General features: G+C 49.4%; 1 protein-coding gene across 1 annotated transcript in view; it reads right to left on the bottom strand.

Moving 5' to 3' along the window:
* LOC103189166 (E3 ubiquitin-protein ligase TTC3-like) overlaps positions 1-20,702 on the bottom strand; it is a 43,569-nt gene that overhangs the window by 10,297 nt on the left and 12,570 nt on the right. Inside the window, exons 6-18 of the mRNA XM_042334063.1 lie at positions 20,404-20,457; positions 17,191-17,320; positions 16,779-16,855; positions 15,285-15,385; positions 13,711-13,773; positions 9,688-9,742; positions 7,252-7,417; positions 5,430-5,481; positions 4,388-4,517; positions 3,344-3,404; positions 2,079-2,157; positions 1,328-1,439; positions 413-553 (exon numbers count right to left, since the gene is read on the bottom strand). Of these exons, the coding sequence (XP_042189997.1) occupies positions 413-553; positions 1,328-1,439; positions 2,079-2,157; positions 3,344-3,404; positions 4,388-4,517; positions 5,430-5,481; positions 7,252-7,417; positions 9,688-9,742; positions 13,711-13,773; positions 15,285-15,385; positions 16,779-16,855; positions 17,191-17,320; positions 20,404-20,457 (1,221 nt within the window). The remainder of the gene's footprint in view (positions 1-412; positions 554-1,327; positions 1,440-2,078; positions 2,158-3,343; positions 3,405-4,387; positions 4,518-5,429; positions 5,482-7,251; positions 7,418-9,687; positions 9,743-13,710; positions 13,774-15,284; positions 15,386-16,778; positions 16,856-17,190; positions 17,321-20,403; positions 20,458-20,702) is intronic.

Genomic DNA, 20,702 nt, shown 5'->3' with positions numbered 1-20,702 from the left:
CAGTTGCACAAAGCAGTGAACAACCCAAAGCCCTAACGGGTAGGGTGGTCCTAGCTGGACAAGCAGCGGAAAAGCTTGCCGGACCATGTTATCAATGGCAAGCTATGTATTTTTAGCTGGTTAGGCTCCAGCAGTTATCCTCGACGCACACTCTGGTGTCCCCCCAAGCTTTGCCTCTTTCCAACCTGCGCCTAATACTTTGCGGAACGAGGTAAGAAGAATGCGTCCCACTGGGAAGAGAGAGAGTGCGCATTCCGGACACAGGGAAATAAAAGTGACCAATTTTATTCGGAGTATCATTGGGAGAAACTTCCCTTCTCTTTTCAAATAGCGCCGCGGGATCTTTAAGGTCCACCTGAACTGGTAGATGGCACCTCGGTTTAACGTCTCATCCGAAGGACTAAGCTCATACCTTTAACTTCGTGGGATCAAGCAGTTTGAGCGCCTGTAGGAAGTCGTGCTCTGCATTGCGGCAGCGTTGGCTTGATAAGGCTGTGTGCCCCGCTTGAATTAAAGACTTCAGCCTCTCCACCAAACGGGTCGAGTCGTGGGCCTGGCAAAGAAGAGGAACCCGTCCATCAGCCTCTCGCTCGCTTTTTATCAATTCCGCGATCGCAACCTCGGCTCAGTCAGCGTCGCTGTGGCTCTGGCACCGCGGCTTATCGTTTTACTACTTGAAGGCCGGCACCTCCGATAGTGCAACACTGCGCTGCACAGCCTAGACTATGCGAGTTCAGGTTCCGATGTGGGGCTCGAACCCACAACCTTCTAACCCAACAACCATTTGCGTGTATACAGCGACCTTCGAGGGGCGTAGCGTCATGGAGCGCTTGACAGTGGCGGAGACTAACCCCGAGACAGGGGCAGCGGGAGGGGGGTGGTGGGGAAGGGGCACGATCAAAAAGAAAGGTCTTTAGGCAGGATTTGAAAGCGGGGAGTAAGGGGGCAAGGCGAAGGGCTCGAGGGAGAGAGTTCAAGAGTTTGGGGTACAGTGGCTGAAAGGCCTGGTGGAGTTAGAGAGGATGAGAGATGACTGGGGGCCAGAGCCAGTCAAGTAGGAAGCCAGAGCCAGTTGAGCGGAGGCAGCGGGCGGTGGAGTGGGGTGGGGGTATCAAATCAGATAGATAGGGAGGTGCCAGGGATTGAAAGAATTTGAAAACGAGCGAGAGGATCTTGAATTAGATCCGTACGGTAATTGGGAGGCAGCGGAGCCTGGCAAGGACTGGTGTGATGCGATTACGGAGTTTTGTGCGGGTGAGTATCAGAGGCGAGAGTGCTACCGACTGAGCCGGGCATATAAGATCTGACGGCATTTTACGACAGTCACCTTTTCCGGGGCTGGCTGGGGAGGGGCCTTTGACCCATTTCTCTCCTGGCTCCTCTTGGAGATGCTCTTGCCGTGTGGGCAGACGTGCTGGTTTAGGGGTCTTGGCTGTTCTCTGATGGGGGAGAATCCAATTTGCAAAGAAAGGGGATTAGAGAAAAAATAAAAGTAACCTTCCTCGTGCTTAAATGACTGGAGGACATGGCACACGGTGCATTTTTGACACAGCAACTTATCACGTCTTCGAGGCGTCTCAAAGCCCTTCACAGAACATACTGTAAAGTGAATTGATCGTATATTTCGCGGGCGAAACGCGGCAGCCAATTGTCCACAACAACACGTTACATTTGTACAGCGCCCTTCCCGTCGGGAGGGCGTCCCACAAAGTCCTGTTAACCCCCCCCCACACACTTTTTTCACTTCGCAATGAATTTTTATTTTCCGTTGCAGGTGAGTGAAGTGTAACAATGTCTGATACCAGTAACTTCCTCCTCACTCCATCCATGTTACGGACGATGTAGCACCAAACATGGTGACGGATCATTATCTGCCATGAAAATGATGGGCTGGAACTAACAACTGGATTCCTAATTACTGATGGGTAAACAGAGGCACGTGGAATAAGGAAACGTACCTATAGTTTCACCCCGCCTGGGAATCGAGCCCAGGTTCTCTCGTTTGCGAGGCGAGTGCTCTCACCATCTTATCTTCCTAGCGAACAAAACTAAGCTCTCAGGAAGAAGAAATAACCTACCTGGACTTTCCTTCGGGTTTTCCGTTTGAGATATCCTTTGCTTTGATTTCTATCTTTTGCTCTTTGACAGCTGCATCCTCTGGTAGATAAAAACTCGTTTAATGTGAGAGGAATCACAATAGAGAACAATTTATTGTAAAACAATAAAACCTTTGTATTTGACAGAGAACCCATAACATCGAGATGCCTCAAAGGCCTTCCAGAGCAGCTTGTGAAGAAGTCCTTTAGGAACTATTTGGCGGTGAATGTGACAGCCAATTTATAGGAACGATTCTTGCATTTACCTTATCGCATTGACAAAACATCTTAAAGCATAGGATTTTATTGTAAAGGTGTCACTGTGTATTTTGCGCACAGTAATGTCTCACAAACAGCCATGAAGTGAGCAATCGATTTCAACTCAGGGATTGTTAGCCCAGACACGGGGGAGAGAGATACGTTCCCTTCTCTTTTCAACCAGTGTCACAGGATCTTTTATGTCCACCTGAACAGGCAGACGGGGCCTCGGTTTAACGTCTCAACCGCACCTCAGACAGCACAGCTTCCCCAGCGTCAGTCTAGACTGTGAGTTCAGTGGCCCAATGTGGACATGCATAATAATAATCCTTGCATTCGATATGGAGCCTTATCACGTCTTTGAGACTTCTCAAAGCGCTTCACAGAATATACTGTAAAATTGAATTGACTATATTTTGTGGGCGAATCGCGGGAGCCAATTGCGCGCAGCAGCGTCCCACAAACAGTCCAGTTGTGGATTAAGTGACCGATTTGTTATTTTTTTTTTTGAAGGGTTTATTACCTCTGGAAAAGTGATCCGCTGATTGAATAACAACAAGGTTACTGCTTACTGCTTGGTAAACAGATGCGTGTGGAGTAAGGAAACTTGCTCTATGTTTCCACCTTGCCTGGGAATCGGACCCAGGTCCTCTCGCTTGCGAGGCGAGTGCTCTAACCACTCAGCTACAGGATTCCATGTATGCAAGAGAAAACTCCCTTCTCTTTTCAATGAGTGTCAAGGGATTTCCACGTCCACCTGAACAGGCAGATGATTTCTATTCAATTTCCCACCCGGAGTGGGGGGGGGTTTGGGATTGGAAGGGTTCCCTAGAGCGTCAGGTTAGATGATTTGAGTTTCCAATGCCATCGTCGGGGCTTGAACCCACAACCATCTGGACACGGAAGTGAGAGCGCCACCGACTGAGGGGGCATTGCAACTGCATAAAAGGCTGAGCTGGTCTCAAGGCTCCAAAAGAAAATCCAGTTACCTATTGAGTGGCCAGTGGTACCGTCCCGGTTAGCCTCTAAATCCGTGACAGATCCAGGTTGCTAATGGGCAAAACCAATAGAACAAGTGGTTGATTTCATTCAAAGAACTGAATGCAGATATACATACACACACACACACACACACCCGACTTAACTCACTAACAACGTTGCATTATGTGGAAGAAGACTGTAGGACGGGAAAGAAAAAAGAACTCGTTTTCTTAAAATAAATAAATAATAATCCTTGCATTTGGTATAGCGCCTTATCACGTCATTGAGACGTCTCAAAGCGCTTCACAAAATAAGACTGTGAAGTGGATTGACTGCGTATTTTGTGGGCGAAACGTGGCAGCCAATTGCGTACAGCGGTGTCCCACAAACATGCCGTGGATTGAGTGACTAATTTTTTTTTGAGGGACCATAACCGACAAACAACTGGGTTCCTAATTACTATTAGGCAAACAGAGGCGTGTGGAGTAAGGAAACTTGCACGGGAATGAAACCCGGGTCCTCTCGTTTACGAGGTGAGCGCTCTAACCACTACCCTACAGGACTACACAATTATAGGGCCTGATCAAGTGGAAGGATCTTGAAGAGCCGCAAGGGTGATATCTTGCAGGAACCTTGCAGATCTGAATGCATCAGGCAAGAATTAATGCCCAAACCACTGGCAGCAATAGGGCACGTGCAACCCTAACCCGCGCGGGGTGGGGGGGGGGGTGCCTTGACATGATGGGACAACTCGCCACAGCTAATCCCTGGCCTCTCTGGGCCCACACCGGCCACCCTCCAGGCAATAGCTGCACCGCAAGGTAAGACATCCTTCCACTAATTTCGGTAGCCCAGGGGCCCCGCTGACAATGTTGGCAGGGCCCCCGGAATCAAGCTTTGCAAAAATGAATCGTTGCGTTTGATGCAGCGCCTTATCAATTCTTCGAGACATCTCAAAGCACTTCGCGGGATACACCGCAAGTTGAATTAGTCTCCTCAACAGCCAAAGATCTGTCACTCATCATTCGCTGCCACAACTTCGTCACCAATACCTTGCTGTCGGTCTCACATTTCCCCACATCCTTTTGCACCCGAGTGTTTGAGTCCTTTTCGTGCTTGCAGGCATCTTTAACGCCCTTTGACTCCCGGGAGCTCAGCTCTGAGGCTTGACCACCGTCAGTCCTTTTGAAAACACAACACACGTCTTGGTCTAACAGGAATCCTTGAATCGTTTGAACGTGTTAAAGAGTTGGAATCACAGGTTTTCAGCCGAAAGGGAGACTGTTCGGCCCATCGTGTGTGTGCTGGTGCTCGCTTCCCCCACTGGAGCTCTCTACTCTAATCCCATTCCCTGCTCTCTCCCCGTCATGTCTGTGCTGGTGTTCTCTCCCCCACTGGAGCTCTCTCATCCCATTTCCTGCTTTTCCCCTCCCATCGTGTCTGTGCCTGATGCTCATTCCCCCACTGGAGCGTTCTTCTCTTATCCCATTCCCTATTCTTTCCCTATCGTGTCTGTGCTGGTGCTCGCTCTCTCACTGGAGCTCTTCGCTCTGATCCCATTCCCTACTTTTTCTCCATTGTGTCCGTGCTGGTGCTCTTTCCAAGCAGGGGAATGGGACCAGGGTTGAGAGCTCCAGTGGGAGAGCTAGCGCTAGTTCAGCGACGTTCATTCCTTCAGCTGCGCTGTAGGCATCCTATATTTTATTGCAAAAGAACCCTATACACAACCACACTTGCTTTTTGTGTCCGATTCTGGCTGGGACTTTACACAAGGGCTCAGAACGCTAGACGGCTTGCTGTTCCTACAATCTTGGGAGGCCATTCGACCCATTGTGCCTTTGCCGGCTCTTTGAAAGTGCCACCAACTCGTCCCGCTCCCCCGCTCTTATCTCACAGCCCTGCAATTTTATGCTTTCCAAGTACCTATCCAATTCCCTTTAAAAATTATCATTGAATCAGCTTCCAGCATCCTTTCAGGCAGTGCATTCCAGATCGTGACAACTCTCTGGGTTAAAGAAAATAAATAATTCTCCTCACCTCCCCTCTGGTTCTTTTGCCAATTATTTTTATTTTAAATCTGTGTCGCTGACTCACTTTTTAGCAAACGTCTCATTCTTTAACCTATCCGTCCTCGGTTTTCCACAATCTAAAGAACAAACAAATGTTTGATTAATGGAATGAAGAGCCCAACCTCCCCACCTCCAAAAAAAAAACTCTTCACTTGTGCTTTTTCAGAGCGTAAAAAGGACAATAAATAAGAGGAATAAACACAAGCGTGAACTCTCACCAACAATCTCAACGACAGTCATCATTACCAGGCCTCAAACAACATGAACACTCTGAGGCATCAATGCTCAACATAAGCACTAATATAGAGAGAGGGTCAAAGAAGCAAAGCATAGGAAGCATTTGGCTCATTATAACTGTGCTGGAACTTGCTACCCCACCACCCACACTGTAGTTATCTACTGGGATCCCATTTCCCTAATCTCTTCATATTAATAGGGAGACGCACCAGAACAGGGGTGGGCGTTGTGGGATGGGGGGGAGGGGGTGGAAGAAGAGAAGGGGATAGATAGAGAGAGAGAGAGAGAGAGGCAGGCAGTGGCAAAGAGAGAGAGAGGCGCAGAGAGAGAAAGAGAGAGATACTCAACGGAAGTCAAGAGGCAACATCGACTCTCTAATGCATTACCAGCGCATACATAGTTAGGAAGTTAATATGTAATTACTAATAATATCAATAATTCATTTTGAGACATCCTCCCAATGTGAAAGGATCGATATAAATGTAAAATCGTTGTTGTAATCCCTGCATCTGATACAGTGGTGTCAGTACCAAGATATCTCCGAACAGCTATTTGCTGCGAAGTGTAGTGACCGGGTACTTGTAGGCGAACCCGGCAGCCAATTTTGCGTAAGCTGCTGCGATCGCCAACAAAACACACAGTCACTGCACTTTACAGAAACTTGAGGAATCGCTTTGAGAGATCCCACAAACAGCCACAAAGTAAGTGGGTGACCAACTTGTAACCGGGAGCTAGCTGGTCTGGAGAAACTGCTTTCTCACCGTTCCGCAACTCTTGCTTCTCGCTCTGGCAAAGGTGGTGGGAAGATGGCCAAAGGCACGGTCGAAGAGGAAGGCCTTGAGACGGGCTTTGAAGAAGGCGAGGGAGGCAGTTCCAGAGGGCGGGGTGGGCAGGAAGCCTAAAAGCCTGATGCACACACCCAAGGCTAAAGGCATATACACAGGCACACGCCACACCACACCACGTGCACGCACACACACGCGCGCACCACATTAACCAGTAAACTCACTGCTCCAGGCAGGCGATCCTGCAGTGACTAGGAGTTGTATGTGCTTAGCTGCCGAACGTGCACTTCTATTTATTTCACTAAAAAAATAATAAGCCTCGCCCTCTGACAGCCAAGCTGGGGGTGTTGAGCCACACCCTACTGGGAGTTGGATTCACTCCGGTGTCCTTCACTGCTCTCTGCCACACCACAGCGACTGTGCTGTCATGTGTAAATGTAATTTGTTGTTGATGTTGTTTAAACCAAGTCTGCCCGAAAAGTCCCGCAGAATCTAACTGTTGTCCCCCAGGGTGAGGTCTATTGTTGTCTCATTCAGTCCCCAAGGCCAGGTGGACATTAAACATCCCCCAAACTGCCACTGCAGTGTCCTGGCCGACAATCTCCCCTTCCACCCCCCCAATCCTAACCCTAACCCCCCACTCCACCTAGAAAAATCAGTCGCTCCCTTCGTGTCTGTTCGCGGGGACGTTTCTGCGCGCAAACTGGCTGAAACAGAAACCGAGCGAACTGCTTCAAGGCTGCCTCGAACGCAAGAATTGTCGCTCTATCATCATGACAACCCCGACATCAAACACGTAAAATACACGGGTTAAAAAACCAATACCACGGCTTGCTTCCTGTTGTCTTCTGGTGAACTTTTTCTTCTGCTGGACGAGGTCCTGAAACCCCTCTTGGTTTTGCTTGCACAGCGACTGTGCTGTGATGTTGGCACTGATGGCCCGCTGATGCTCCCCCATCGAAAACAAGGCAGTGCAGAAACGATAGTGACCCTGGCAAATCAAAGTTAAGAGTCATCCACAACAACCCGCACTTAGAACCGTAGACTTATATGGCACAGAAGGAGGCCATTTGGCCCGTCGTGCCCGTGCCGACTCTTGAAAGAACTACGCAAATTAATCTCACCCCGCCTCCCACCCTCCTCCGCGCTCTCCCCGTAGCCTCGCAAATATGTCCTCCGCAAATAGCTATCCTCTTCTCTCTTAGAAAATTGTTATCGAGTCGGCTTTCCGCCACCCTTTCAGGAAGTGCATTTGAGATCCGAACAACTCGCTGTGTCCTCTGGTTACCGACCCACCCGGCAGTGGAAACAGTTTCTCCCTGTTCACTCTACCAAATCCCCTCATAATTTTGAACAAATCTCTATTAAATCTCCCCTTGACCTTCTCTGCTCCAATGAGAACAATCCTAGCTTCTCTAGTCTAATCTTATATTGACATTTATGTGCACTTTTGCCTGGAAAATATAGTCAATTCACTTTACAGTGGGCGTTTCAACGACGTGATAGGGCTCTATATTAATAATAAAAATCCCTGCATTTAATACAGCGCCTTATCAAGTTGTTGAGATATCTCAAAGGCGCTTCACAGGATATAGTGTAAAGTGAGTTGACTGTGTATTTTTGGGGTGAAACACACCTGGAGTAGGGTTACCAGGAAGTGTGGTTGGGACCCGTTTAAAAAGCATCTTGATCCAATGATTGTGGGGTAGGGGGGGAATGGAGGCATCTGGGTGGGTGTTCTGGAAGGATGAGATTGGATGGGCTGAAGGGTCTTCTGCATCCAGACCAATTAATATACAGCACCTTACAGGTAGGGAAATATCTCAGAGCTGTACAGGGATGGGGTCGGATGAGTTTGTGGGGCGGTGGGGGGGGAGGGAGAGGGAGAGGCGCGTTCAAAGAGGTAGGTTTTGAGGTAGGTCTTAAAAGATAGACGAGAGATGGAGTGGTAGATAGAGGGATTTCCAGAGGTTGAGGACATAGGAACTGATTGCTGGGCGGCTGGTGGTGAGGCCGGGGAACAAGCCCCAGTCAGCTGAATGGAAGGGAGGAGGGGGTGGGGGGGGAGAGGGAAAGCGGTAGGGAAGAAGATCACTAGCGTGAAAAGGGTCGTCTGGGATGAGCCACCAATTGGTACGCTACAAAACTCAACACAAGCTACACACCCGCTCGAGCAAACCGAGCTGCCACATCCGTGGCTGGTTTTGTTGCTCTCAAACTGCCGAGGCCCCAAATTCCACCTAGTCTTACGCAGGCCCTTCGCCTCGCCCCTCCCTTGAATCCTTCAAGGCAAGGTCTCAAGACCTTCCTCCTCCACCGGGCCTTCGGTCATCCTCCTACCCCCAACCTTCCCCCCCCTCCTGATCCCAACTCCCAATTCGGGTCCAAATCCCCGACTGTCCAGCGCCTTGGGACGTCCTTCCAATGTGAAGGGCACTGTACAAACATAATTCGTTGCTCTTGTTAACTCCATGACTGTTTGTGGGACATTCAACAACCTTTTACAAACGGTGGAAAAACTGGCTCAAATCAAGACAGGATTGAAGAACTTTGCACCATTCTGCGCCACATTCAATTTCCAGACCAAAAGGGGAGCCTTTATTAATATAATAGTAGTAGTAAGCGCTATTTTGGGGCATGACTGTATTGTGAACTTCTGACATTGGGGGCAGGTGATTGGGGGAGCGAGGCCAGAGGTATTCCACCCGCGACTTGGGAAGAACATTTACATCACAAGCGGAATAGAGATACGGTAAACAGTTTCAGTGTCGCATGTCCGAACGCACAACAAACACTGGAAACGTTCAGTGCCGATCGATGGGTCACACTCACAAAGGTCAAGCAAACCGGCACCACTCACTCATACTCTGCAGCACGAGGCTAGGCATGTCCACGCGGTCTCGGCCTTAGTAACAATAATAATCCTTGCATTTGATATATGTCTCAAAGACGTCTCAAAGCGGTTCACAAGAACATACTGTTAAGTGAATTGACTGTGTATTCTGTGGGTGAAACGCCCCCTTGGTGGGGGAGGTATAAGTGGAACCCAGGCCCTCTCGTTTGCGAGGCGAGTGCTCTAACCAAAACATTTGCATCTAAGATCGAGGCTTGCAAAATTCTGCACGAAGTGAATTTGGGACGGTTTTCCGCCATTCTTAAAAGGAAGCGGAGAGGAGTTGGGATGTGTTAACAATAACACAGTGAGGGGGGGGTGGAGGTCGGGGGCTGGGGCTTTACAAATATACAAACCACAGCTCTCACCTTCGGCCAATCAGACTTTAACAAAGTGGCTCTTTTTCCGTCACCGAGTGCATTTCTGTGTGTTTAAGGAAAAATATTAATTATCCTTGCATTTCAAACAGCACCCCATCACCTCGTTGAGACGTCTCAAAACGCTTCGCAGAATATATTGTAAAGTGGATTGACTGTGTATTTTGTGGGTGAAACACAGCAGCTAATTGTGCACAGCAGTGTCCCACAAACAGTCGTTTGATTTGACTATTTTTTAGGGATTTTTGCCCCAGAAAGCGATCCGCCATTCGACTAACAACCAGGTTCCTACTTACTGCTAGGTAACCGGGTGTGTGGAGTAAGGAAACCTGGCTAAGGTTTCGCCCCGCCCGTGAATCGAACCTAGGTCCTCTCGCTTGCGAGGCAACTGCTGTAACGACTGCGCTACGGGACTCAAGTGTGAGGATGACTATTGTTTTAAAAAAGATGATGGGAGTGAGAGGAACGCAATGGCCAAATTGGAAGTGCCAGTTGAGGTGTCATGTCCACAAACTGACCGTCAACCGGGGGAGGGAAGCCCTCGAAAGGGCATAAAGAACACCAGCAGCGGATTCTCAGCCCTTTGAGATCCTCACAGAGCTGAGAACCTTGTGACAGACAGTAATAGTTTATGTCACAGTGCTACCTTTGTCTGAGGTACCAGCGCTTGTTAAAACATCCACTGTGTTCACTACCTGAGACTCGATACTGCAGGATATAGACACGTGCATTTTATTTGGTCAGCCAGGTGTCTGCCACCCATGGAAACCCATCGCTGTGCTTGTAAGTATCCGAATTAGACTGAGTTCCACACATGTTTGCCACCTATCTAAACTTTCCCTGTGTCCGGAATGGGATGCTCACTCTCCGTCCAGGGTAACGTACCTTGCTTACCTAATCCTGGGAAGTAGTTGGCATGGTTTGGCCGGAGCCGAAGCTTGTGGACCCCAGTGTGTGCGTTGGGGTAACTGCTGGAGTCTAACCAGCTAACCAGTTTGCCATTGAGCGTGCTGTCTGGCAAGCTTTCCCGCTGCTTGTCCAGTTAGGACCACCTTACCCATTGGGGCTTTGGCTTGCAGGGTTAACAGGAGCTGAGTGGGAAGATTCCCTTCCCCCAGTGACTGGTCTGCCCTTCCAAGTCCTGCCGATGATCCAGGTTGGTTGTCAGCAGTGCCCTGGAATACTGCAGTCCCGCCTGGCTCAGGAATCGGACTCTCCTCTCCCTCTGCCTGCCTCGACTGCTATCCCTCCTCGACTCCCCCACGGCCTCCCTCTGCTCCTCTCTTCACATTCTCCGTCGTGCCCTCCGTGGTAGACGCCGTCGGCTGTCCCACAGCACCCACCCTGACTATCCCTTCCCACACTCCCGCCGCAAGGCCCACCTGCCCTCACCCACGGGAGCCAACCTTTCCTCCCTCACTCACGTCCCCATCTAACCCGTCTGCCCAGCCCCTCACCCCACCATCTCCCCCACACTCTTACCACTAACTGTCCCCTCCGCATCGGTCTGCAGAATGTCCGCTCACTAACCAACAAGTTCTTCACAATCCATGACCTCACCGTCGAGGAAACATCGACATCCTCGCCCTCAACTAACCTGGGTCACCCCAGGCGACACCTTCCCACTAGTCGAGGCCACACCTCCAGGTTACACCTTTCACCAAACTCCACGGCCTAATCTCCGTGGCGGTGGAGTGGCTCTCATCTCCCAATCCCCCCTCGGCCTTTCCCCTTACTCCTCCAGAACCTTCCCTTCCTTTGAACACCTTACCTTCCACCACCTCTCCAGGTTTTCCCTCAAAATCCTCCTTGTTTACCGTCCCCCCAAGCCTTTCCCCACCTTCATCTCAGACATCTCCACCCTCCTATCTTCCCTCTCCCTCTGCTCTGAATGCTTCCTAATCTTAGGCAATTTCAACCTCCACTTTACCCCTCCTACTCTTCCTCTGCCGACTTCTCCTCCCTCCTCTCTTCCATTAACCTCTCCCTCCTCATCCACTCCCCCACCCACGTCCGTGGTTACCCCCTTGACCTGGTGATCACCCGGGGCCTCACTGTCTCGGACACCACCATCATCGATAAAGCCATCTCGGACCACCTCCCTCTCCTTCTCCACTGCCCTGGAGTCATTTGAACTCCTACACCTCTGGGCCTCACTGACCGATCTCCCGTCCTCACTCTCTTTTCTCCACAACTCCCTCTCCTCCATTCTAGACTCCCTTGCTCCCCCCACTTCCTGAACTGCCTCATGCTCCCGTAAATCCCCCTGGTACACCAGCCATCTCCGTTCCCTCAAGGCAGAAGTGCGAGCTGCCGAACGCGCCTGGACCAAATCCAAATTAATGGTCCATCAGCAGATTTGGCTTCACCACACCAATACCTACCGCTGCGCTCTTGCCACCGCCAAATCCTCCTTCTACTCCAAGGTTATCTGGCAAAGGACAGCCCCCGGCTTCTCTTTTCCACCACAAACCGTCTCCTCCGCCCACCCTCACACGCCTCGCCCATCCTCTCCTCAAACTCCAACTGTGAGGAGATGCTGGAATTCCTCGAATCCAAAATCGAGGGGATACGTTCAGCCACCTCTGCCTCGTCCGCCGCCACCCTCACATCACCTCGTCCACCGCCATCCCCCAGTCACTCCGCCTTGCCCCCTCCTTAGCCTCCTTCAAGTCCCGCCTCAAAACTTCCTCTTCGACCACACCATCGGCCACCCCCTTCCCCTCCCATCCCTTCTCCCCCCTGACCCCAGCTCGGGTCTGAAATCCTGTACACTGTCCAGAACCTTGGGACGTCCTCCCGACGTGAAAGGCGCCATACAAATGTAATCTTGTTGTTGTTGTAAAGACCTTCACATTCTGTTGTCGAGCTTGTGACTCTAGACCCAGCTCAGCCCCGAGGAGACCTGGTTTACCTTTCCCACAAGGAGAACAGTTGACATCCGACAAGTGGAGGTTTGAATCCTCCCTAACTGGATGGCTGGTACCAGGAACTCCCTGTGAGCTTGCCGGTGAGCAGCAACGGTCAGTATGAAATGTCTGAGAGCATTGACACTACAACCAGTGACGTAATCACTGCACTGGAGCGCCAATCTGAACTGTGAGCTCAAAGCCCTTGATGTGGGGGTTTGAACCACCCAAACTTCTGACTTAGAGGCGAGCGTGCTACTGACGGAGCCAGGCGGGCACAAAATTCCCAGCGAGTAATGAGGAACTGCTTTAGAATATGGGCAAGTCGAACCGGTTTGGTGACTGCTTGTACTGTTTCCCGAAGCTATCACAATGGAGCTTCTGAAGTCTGTTCGCGTAACCCATTGGTGTTTGGTTAACAAAAAGTTGCCCGACATGTTTCACAGGCTCTCACAAATACGCACACACATCTTTATTCACTCACATCTTCACATACGCCTGCACGCATACACACTCACCCACACGCTGAAACATTCTCACACATGCCTTGGCTTTTGCCAATCGGCGCCTACTGCTTTCCGGGATTGCCCAACGCGTCTCACATGCGCACACACACACAAGCACGCACGTGTACACACACCCACACACGTGTCTACACACACACACATACACCGACACACACGTGTACACACACGTGTACAGATACACGTATACAGACAGAGGGATTATTACAGGGGAAAAGGGATATTTACCCCCAGAAAGCGATCCATCAATCGACTACAACCAGGTTTCTACTTACTGCTAGGCAAACAGAGAAGTATAGTGTAAGGAAACTTGCGTAGGGTTTTGCTCTGCCCAGAAATCGAACCTAGGTCCTCTCGCTTGCAAAGCGAGTGCTCTACCCAATGCTCTATACAGACTTGCGATGCGCTACAGGATCCCCGCTTATAGGGGAGAAGGACGGACAGGGGCAATGTTGCAGAGGCTCAGGTTGAAAACTCAGCGACTTATCAACAACAACAACAAGATTCCATTTATAGAGCGGCTTTCACGTCAGGAGGAATCGTATCAAAACATTTCAAAGCGATGGGTTTTTCGCACTTACCCGTAATTTTCTATACGTAAAAAGCAGAGGGCTCGGTTTCCATATAGAATTTCATTGATTGGACTGAAAGAAAATAAAAGAGAGTAGAGTATAAGTGTCTTAACGATTAATAATCAGCAGACTGGTTTGGCCGAATGGCGTGTTACAATATAACAATAATATAAGTGTTTTCATGTTTATTACATTCTCTGCAATTCTACGCTGGGCTACAACAGTTGAGTTTAGATCCTCACACTTCATACTCAGGCAGTACAGTGCTTTGGTCAGGCTGCACCTTGAATACTATACATGGCTCTGGTTACCACAACACAAAGAGAGACTACCTAGGCCCTAGAGGTAGTGTGCAGAGGAGGGCAGCGAGGATGCTCTCTGGTGTTTGAGGACTGAGCTATGAACTGGACAAGCTGGGGCTCTTCAGTCTTGAGAGAAGACGAGAGGGGGGAGTTCATCGACTTTAGGATGCAACACGGCAGTAGAACAAGAGGACCTAAGTTTAGAGTTACACAGAGGAATTTCAGGACAGACACCAGAAAGCTTTTCTTTACCCAGAAGGGAAATCAACAATAATAATAATAACCCTTGCATTTGGTACAGAGCCTTATCACGTCATTATGTCTAAGTGCGTCACAGAATATACCGTAAAGTGAACTGACTGTGTATTTTGTGGACGAAACGCAACTGGAGCAGGGTTACCAGGAAGGGTGGTTGAGGCCAGGATACTGGGACTCGTTTGAAAAGCATCGTGATGCAGTGATGGGGGTGGGGGGGGTGGGGTAGGCATTTGGGTGGGCTTTCTGGAGGGATGAGATTGGATGGGCTGAAGGGTCTTCTTCATCCAGACCAATCTTGCGATCTTGGCTCAAAGCCTCAGAGTCAGAGTTGCATGCAAGTGTAAGTTAGAATTTCACACCATTCTCCTTCAGTGCACTCTGTTCCAATCACTTACAACAGCTTGAGGATGTTCCAAAGAGCTTCCCAGGACACACTGTCACGTGTGGTGATTGTGTATTTTGTGGGCAAATGCAACAGCTAACTTAGGTAGAGCAATTCCACCTGGCCGGTGTAGATTTATTAATAAAATAATCCTTGCATTTGATCGTTGAGACGTCTGAAAGCCCCTCACAGAATATACTGTAAAGTAAATTGACTGTGCATTTTGTGGGTAAAACGCAGCAGCCAATCGCGCACAGCAGCGTCCCACAAACTCTAATTGGCTGCCGCAATTCACCCACAAAATACACAGTCGATTCACTTTACAGAATATTCTGAGAAGGCTTTGAGACGTCTCGGAAGACGTGATAAGGTGTTATATCAAATGCAAGGATTATTATTAATATAGCATTTCAGAACGTCCAAGATTGGGTGAATTCTTAAACACAGCCCTCGATGTTGAAGCTGTTTTTCTGTACGTTTCTTTCCAGGACAAACAGAACCCGAGATCAACGTTAAGATTGAATTCAACAACGTTAAATTCTGCATGTTTTAAAATCCTACGTTAACAACACATTACATTTATATAAATAAATAAGTCACTATAATTGGAAATCGTTAACACTCCTCAAAACAGCACGTACCTCATATCTATTGCCTTGGAGTATAGGCTGACAGCAGCTGAGTAGTTTCCTTTGTTGAACTCTTCATTGCCTTTGGTTTTATAGTCTTCGCTTTTCTTCAACTGGCAAAATAAAGAGAAATTTGAGATCGCCCACGTTTCATTGCTCGTTGCTCAAGACCTTCCCGTTCTCATCCACACCAACCTACAGATTCATAGACATTTACAGCGCGGAAGAAAGCCCACCCAGCCTGCACTGGCTCTTAGAACATGCTATATACAGGGTGTCCACAAAGTCCTCTTACTCCACCCCCCGCCCGCCCACCCCCATTACAAAACACTCACTCACCCACCCAGTCAGGGATCTGGACCTGAGCTGTGCGGGGTTGGGATACGGGAGGGTAGATCGGGTGGCTGCAGGCAAGGTTGAAGATGATCTTGAGACATGTCTTGAAAGAGGCGAGGGAGGGAGCGAGGCGAAAGGAATGAAGTTGGGGCAGAGAGGCTGAAGGCCCGACCACCGATGGCGGGGTGGGCTGGAGCCTGCTGAGCGGACAGGTTGACAAAGGGTTAGCGGGTCACAGCGGTGGGAAGGGGCAAGACAGTGGAGGGCCTTAAAGGTGAGGACCAGGATTTTGAGCTCTATCCTCTGAGAGATGGTGAGCCAGTGGAGCCAGCGGAGCCGGGCGAGGGTGGGGGGTGATAGGTCACGGAGCCTCGTGCGGGAGAGGACAGGAGCTGTGGAGTTAAGTACTTCTAAATACCATCATTTAGACCCACATGTTTCAGTTGTGGGTCAGTGCACTGTAGGGAAAACATAGAGATAAGAGAACTTTGTGGACACCTGTACTATCAATCCCACTGCCCTGCCCTCTTCCCATCGCTGTCTTATTTTCAGTGGCTCGAAAAGCAGTGTTTCGCCATTTTAAAAATAAGTCTCTTTAACTCCGTACGACGACTCACTTCTGCACGTCAAGCTTTAGTCCACATTTACGCACAATCTTCAGACAGGTCATAAGGGAGGAAAGGGGTAGACGAGGAGACCTTTCGTCAGAGAGTTGTTAGGTAGCAGAACACCCTGTGAACTGCAGTGGTTGAGGCAGGATCCAGATTACAACAACTTGCAATTTATATAGCGGAACCTCATGCAGGGCAGTGTCGTGGAATGCTTAACATAATATTATGCTTGAGAGAAAACTAGATAGATAATAATAATAATCTGAAGAGGAATAATCTGCAGGGGTTGAGGCGGGGGTGGGGGTGGGAGATAAATGGGACTAAATAGATTGCCCGTTCATCAGCACGGACATTATGCTCCGAAAGTAAGGTTCTATGATCGAGTCAGATTGCGCTAAATTACAAAACTCAGAAGATAAGACGTGAAGAAACATGATGGCGTGACAAGATTCTTCCATATTTGGAAAGGGAATAAAAAGAGGGAAGGAAAGAAAGACCGAGACTCGCACACACAACTAATATCTCTACCCCGCATTTCTTACTCTCACTTGTACAGTACCTGTTCACTGCCTACGTAACTCTTTAGCGAGTGCAGGTTCTCATTATCTACGGCCGCCATCTTTACACAAAAAGCATCTGTGGGCAGAAATAATAATAATAATCATAACGACCCTTACATTTGATATAGCATCTGATCACATTGTTGAGACGGCTCAAAGCGCTTCACAGAATATCCCGCAAAGTATATTTGGACGGTATATGTTGTGGGCAAAACGCAGCAACCAACTGCAGCACAGCAACGACCCCGCGAACGGTCGTGGATTGAGAGATCAAAGCGGCTTGGTCGATCCCTGCGCGAGACAGGTCCCTTCCTCCCCGCGCAGTCCACCAAGAGTCGTGAACAGGACTCAGGTCGTAGTTAGCGAGCCGGGGCTGGACTCATCCCTTACGTCTTGGGGCGCTTTACTTACACTGAAAGCAGCAAATGGCAATGGCTGTCATGCGTAACCTCCTCTTTCTGAAATTGACCTCTCCTCGCAACGAGTTGAACTCTCCCGTCTTCTCGATCAGGGCAATGACACCATCCAGGTCACAGTTGGCCTGCGGAAACGGGAAGGAACGAGTCAAGAGGGAGAGGAGGAGTAGTAGTTCCGGAGCTACCCTCCGCGCCCCCCCCCCCCCCCCCCCCACCCCCGCCAGTCTGAGAGCAGCTCCCACAAGACGCCAAGTTCACACGGACCAAAGAAACTTTCAAGAGGCCAGATGCCCTGAATTCCATCTAGTCTTAGCCCGTAAGGCCGTGGGGCCTTCAAATTTGAGGTGGAGCAAAATCAGGAGCATAGGAAAGGGAGTAAGCCAATTCAGCCCCCTTCCTCGAGCCTGTTCCACCATTCTATCAGATCGCGGCTGATGTGTACCTCAACTCCATTTAGCTCCAGATAAGGCGTTACATCAAATGCAAGGATTATTATTATTATCATAATAAATTTCAAGACACAACAGCCAAAGGCAGAAAGAAGGGAAGAGAGGAAGATGAAGAGGTGACGGGGTAAGCGAACTTTTGGAACGTTTGCTGTTTTAAAGAATCATCGCTCCTTGCCACTCGATGCCCAAGATCCAAAAGGCGCCGGAGCCCTTCGCGTGCGTGGCGACTGCCTGCCGGGTTGCGGAGGCCCGCAGCCGCCGACTCGTGCGGCGAGTTCGCCCAAGCGGCCGAGTTGCGACCGACCGAATTACAGCAACCGCGGGCGGTTGGTTCCCTCCTCCTTTCCAGCGGCCTGGTGGGATCCGCGCAGGCCGCCGCCTGAAGTCGGGCCCTGGGCTCGTCCCCACTTCTGAAGGGCGGCGCCTCCGACAAGGCAGCGGCCCCTTAAGCCGCGCGTTAAAGCGCTCTGAGGCGCCGTCTGGTGTGGAGGGAGCTATACAAATCCAAGTTGTTGTTGCTGTTGTTGTTGACTGTCTGTCTCGGGAGCCATGATTGGCTCGGGGCCTGCTCATCGGCTTCCATCTGCTCATTGGACAATGCAGCTGGAAGCGGCCCGCGGGCCGGATGTAATCAATCGCCCACCCCCCCACCCCCCACCCAGGCCAGATGTAGTAGCCTGCGGGCCGACTGTTCGACCACCCCTGGCCTAGACCGTGAGCTCAGATACCTGATGTGAGCGGCCCGAGCCCGTAGCTGTCTGACTCGAGAGCGGAGAGAGAGCGACCGGCTGAGCCAGGTTAACACCGGAACTTAGTGATGTCCTCTCAGGTTGAAATTCCTTTATTGAAGGAATTTTCTTTTAAGAACATCAGAAAACGTCATACGATAAAAGACCGAGGTCCATCTAGTTCGGCTTCCACCTTCCTGGCGGTCGCATGCACATGTGTCCCAAACTACCCACGTACTGTATCCCATAGTGTGATTTCCTAAAAGAAAACGATCTTAATCTGTGTTTGAGAGAATCAACACTTCCTGCTTGAACCGTGTCCCTGGAGAGCTTGTTGCACAGGTTCACTGTTCGTTCACTGAAATAGTGTTTGGCTAGATTCGTTCTGAATTTACCCCCTTTCAGTCGCAGGCCGTGCCCTCTGGTTTTATTATCCTGGACGAGTTGAAACAGCCTGTCATGATCAATATTGTCTTGCCCCTCTAGAATCTTAAAGACAGTAATTATGTCGCCTCTCAATCTTCTCTTTTCCAGCGTGAACGTGCCCAATTTCCTCAGTCGCTCCTCATAGCTCAGTCCTTCCATTCCCTCAATCGTCTTGGTTGCCTTACTTTGTACCTTCTTGATTTCTTCAATATCCTTTTTGTACTGCGGTGACCAGAACTATACACAGTACTCCAAGTATGGTCTCACCAAAGATTTATACAATGGCAGGATTACCCCTCTATTTCGGCTTGCTGTCGATCTTTCGATACATCCCAACACCTTGCTTGACTCGCTGCCACAGAGTATTGTTGGGAGAGCTTCAGTTTATTGTCAATCAGATCCCCCAGGTCCTTTTCATTTTACATACATATTATTTTTCTTCTGTTCAATTAATAGTCTCTTCCTGGATTTTTTGTCTGCATGTGAAGTACTTTACATTTCTCCATGTTACGTTTCATCTGCCACCGATCTGCCCAATTCCCAAGTATGTTCAAATCCTCCTGTAACCTATCTTGTTCAGCTTCGCAATCTACCACTTTCATTAGCTTGATGTCACCTGCAAACTGAGCCACTGGGCTTGCGACTCCTAGTTCCAGATCACTGATAAAAATATTAAACAAAAGAAGTCTCACAACAGACCCTTGTGGAACTCCATTGGTCACATTTTCCCAGTGTGATGACATTCCCTATACCAGCACCTTCTGGGTTCTTCCGGTCAACCAGTTGCATATCCTTTGTAATATACCTCCACTGATTCCCTCTTTCTTTACTTTTAGTACCAGCCTCTTAAGAGGAACTGTATCAAAGGCCTTACAACAACAACAACAACAACAAGATTGCATTTATAGAGCGTCTTTCACTTCGGGAGGACGTCCCAAGGCGCTGGACAGTTGGGTTGGGACCCGAGCAGCGGGGACATGGTCAGGGTGAGGGGAAGGAAGGGAGGGAGCGAGGAGGGGGTAGAGAGTCGAGAGGGGAGGTGAAGGCACGGTCAAAGAGAAAGGTCTTGAGACCGGCCTTGAAGGAGGAAAGGGAGGAGGCGGCGAAGGCACTGGGGGATAGAGTTCCAGAGCCTCGGGGCTGAGAGGTTGAAGGTCCAGCCACCAATAGTAGGGCAGTTAGTGCGGGGGATGTGGAGCAGACCGGAGCCAGAGGAGCAGAGGGTACGGGCAGGTAAGTAGGGGGATAGTAGGTCGGAGAGGTAGGAGTGAGCAAGGCCGTGAATGGCCTTGTAGGTGAGGATGAGGATCTGAGGATCTTACTGAAATCCAGATATACAACATCAACAGCCTTACCGTTATCAAGCTCCCTTGTCACACCATCAAAGAAAACCAGCAAATTAGATTGGCAAGACCTTCCCTTCAAGAACTCATATTGGCTATCATTTATGATTTTATTTCTGTCCAGATGCTCCATAATTTTATCCTTAATAAGAGTCTCCATAATTTTACCCACCATGGACGTCAAACTTACTGGTCTGTAGTTTCCTGAATCACTTTTGTTATCTTCCTTAAAAATAGGAGTAATATCTGCCTTTTCGCTTACCTTTTGTGTTTTATCCAATAAATCCAATAAACAGGAGACAAATTTCGTGGATTTCTACAAGAGACGAGTTCAGAGAAACTTGTGAGAAATACTTGCCATATACCTTGCTGCAAGAACCCAGTTATCCAACTCGTGATATTTATACAATCATATAGAAGCATACAATCCTGCAGCAAAGGAGTGCCTGTGCTGATTCTTTGAAAGAGCTATCCAACTAGTTCCACTCCCCCACTCTTTCCCCATAGCAGATTTTTTCTTTTCAAGCATATATCCAATTTCCTTTTGAAAGTTATTATTGA

Source organism: Callorhinchus milii, unplaced genomic scaffold, assembly GCF_018977255.1.
Source record: "Callorhinchus milii isolate IMCB2004 unplaced genomic scaffold, IMCB_Cmil_1.0 Scaffold4, whole genome shotgun sequence".
NCBI lineage: Eukaryota > Metazoa > Chordata > Chondrichthyes > Chimaeriformes > Callorhinchidae > Callorhinchus > Callorhinchus milii.
Note: the sequence above shows the minus strand (reverse complement) of the source record. Positions and strands in the feature narration are given on the sequence as shown.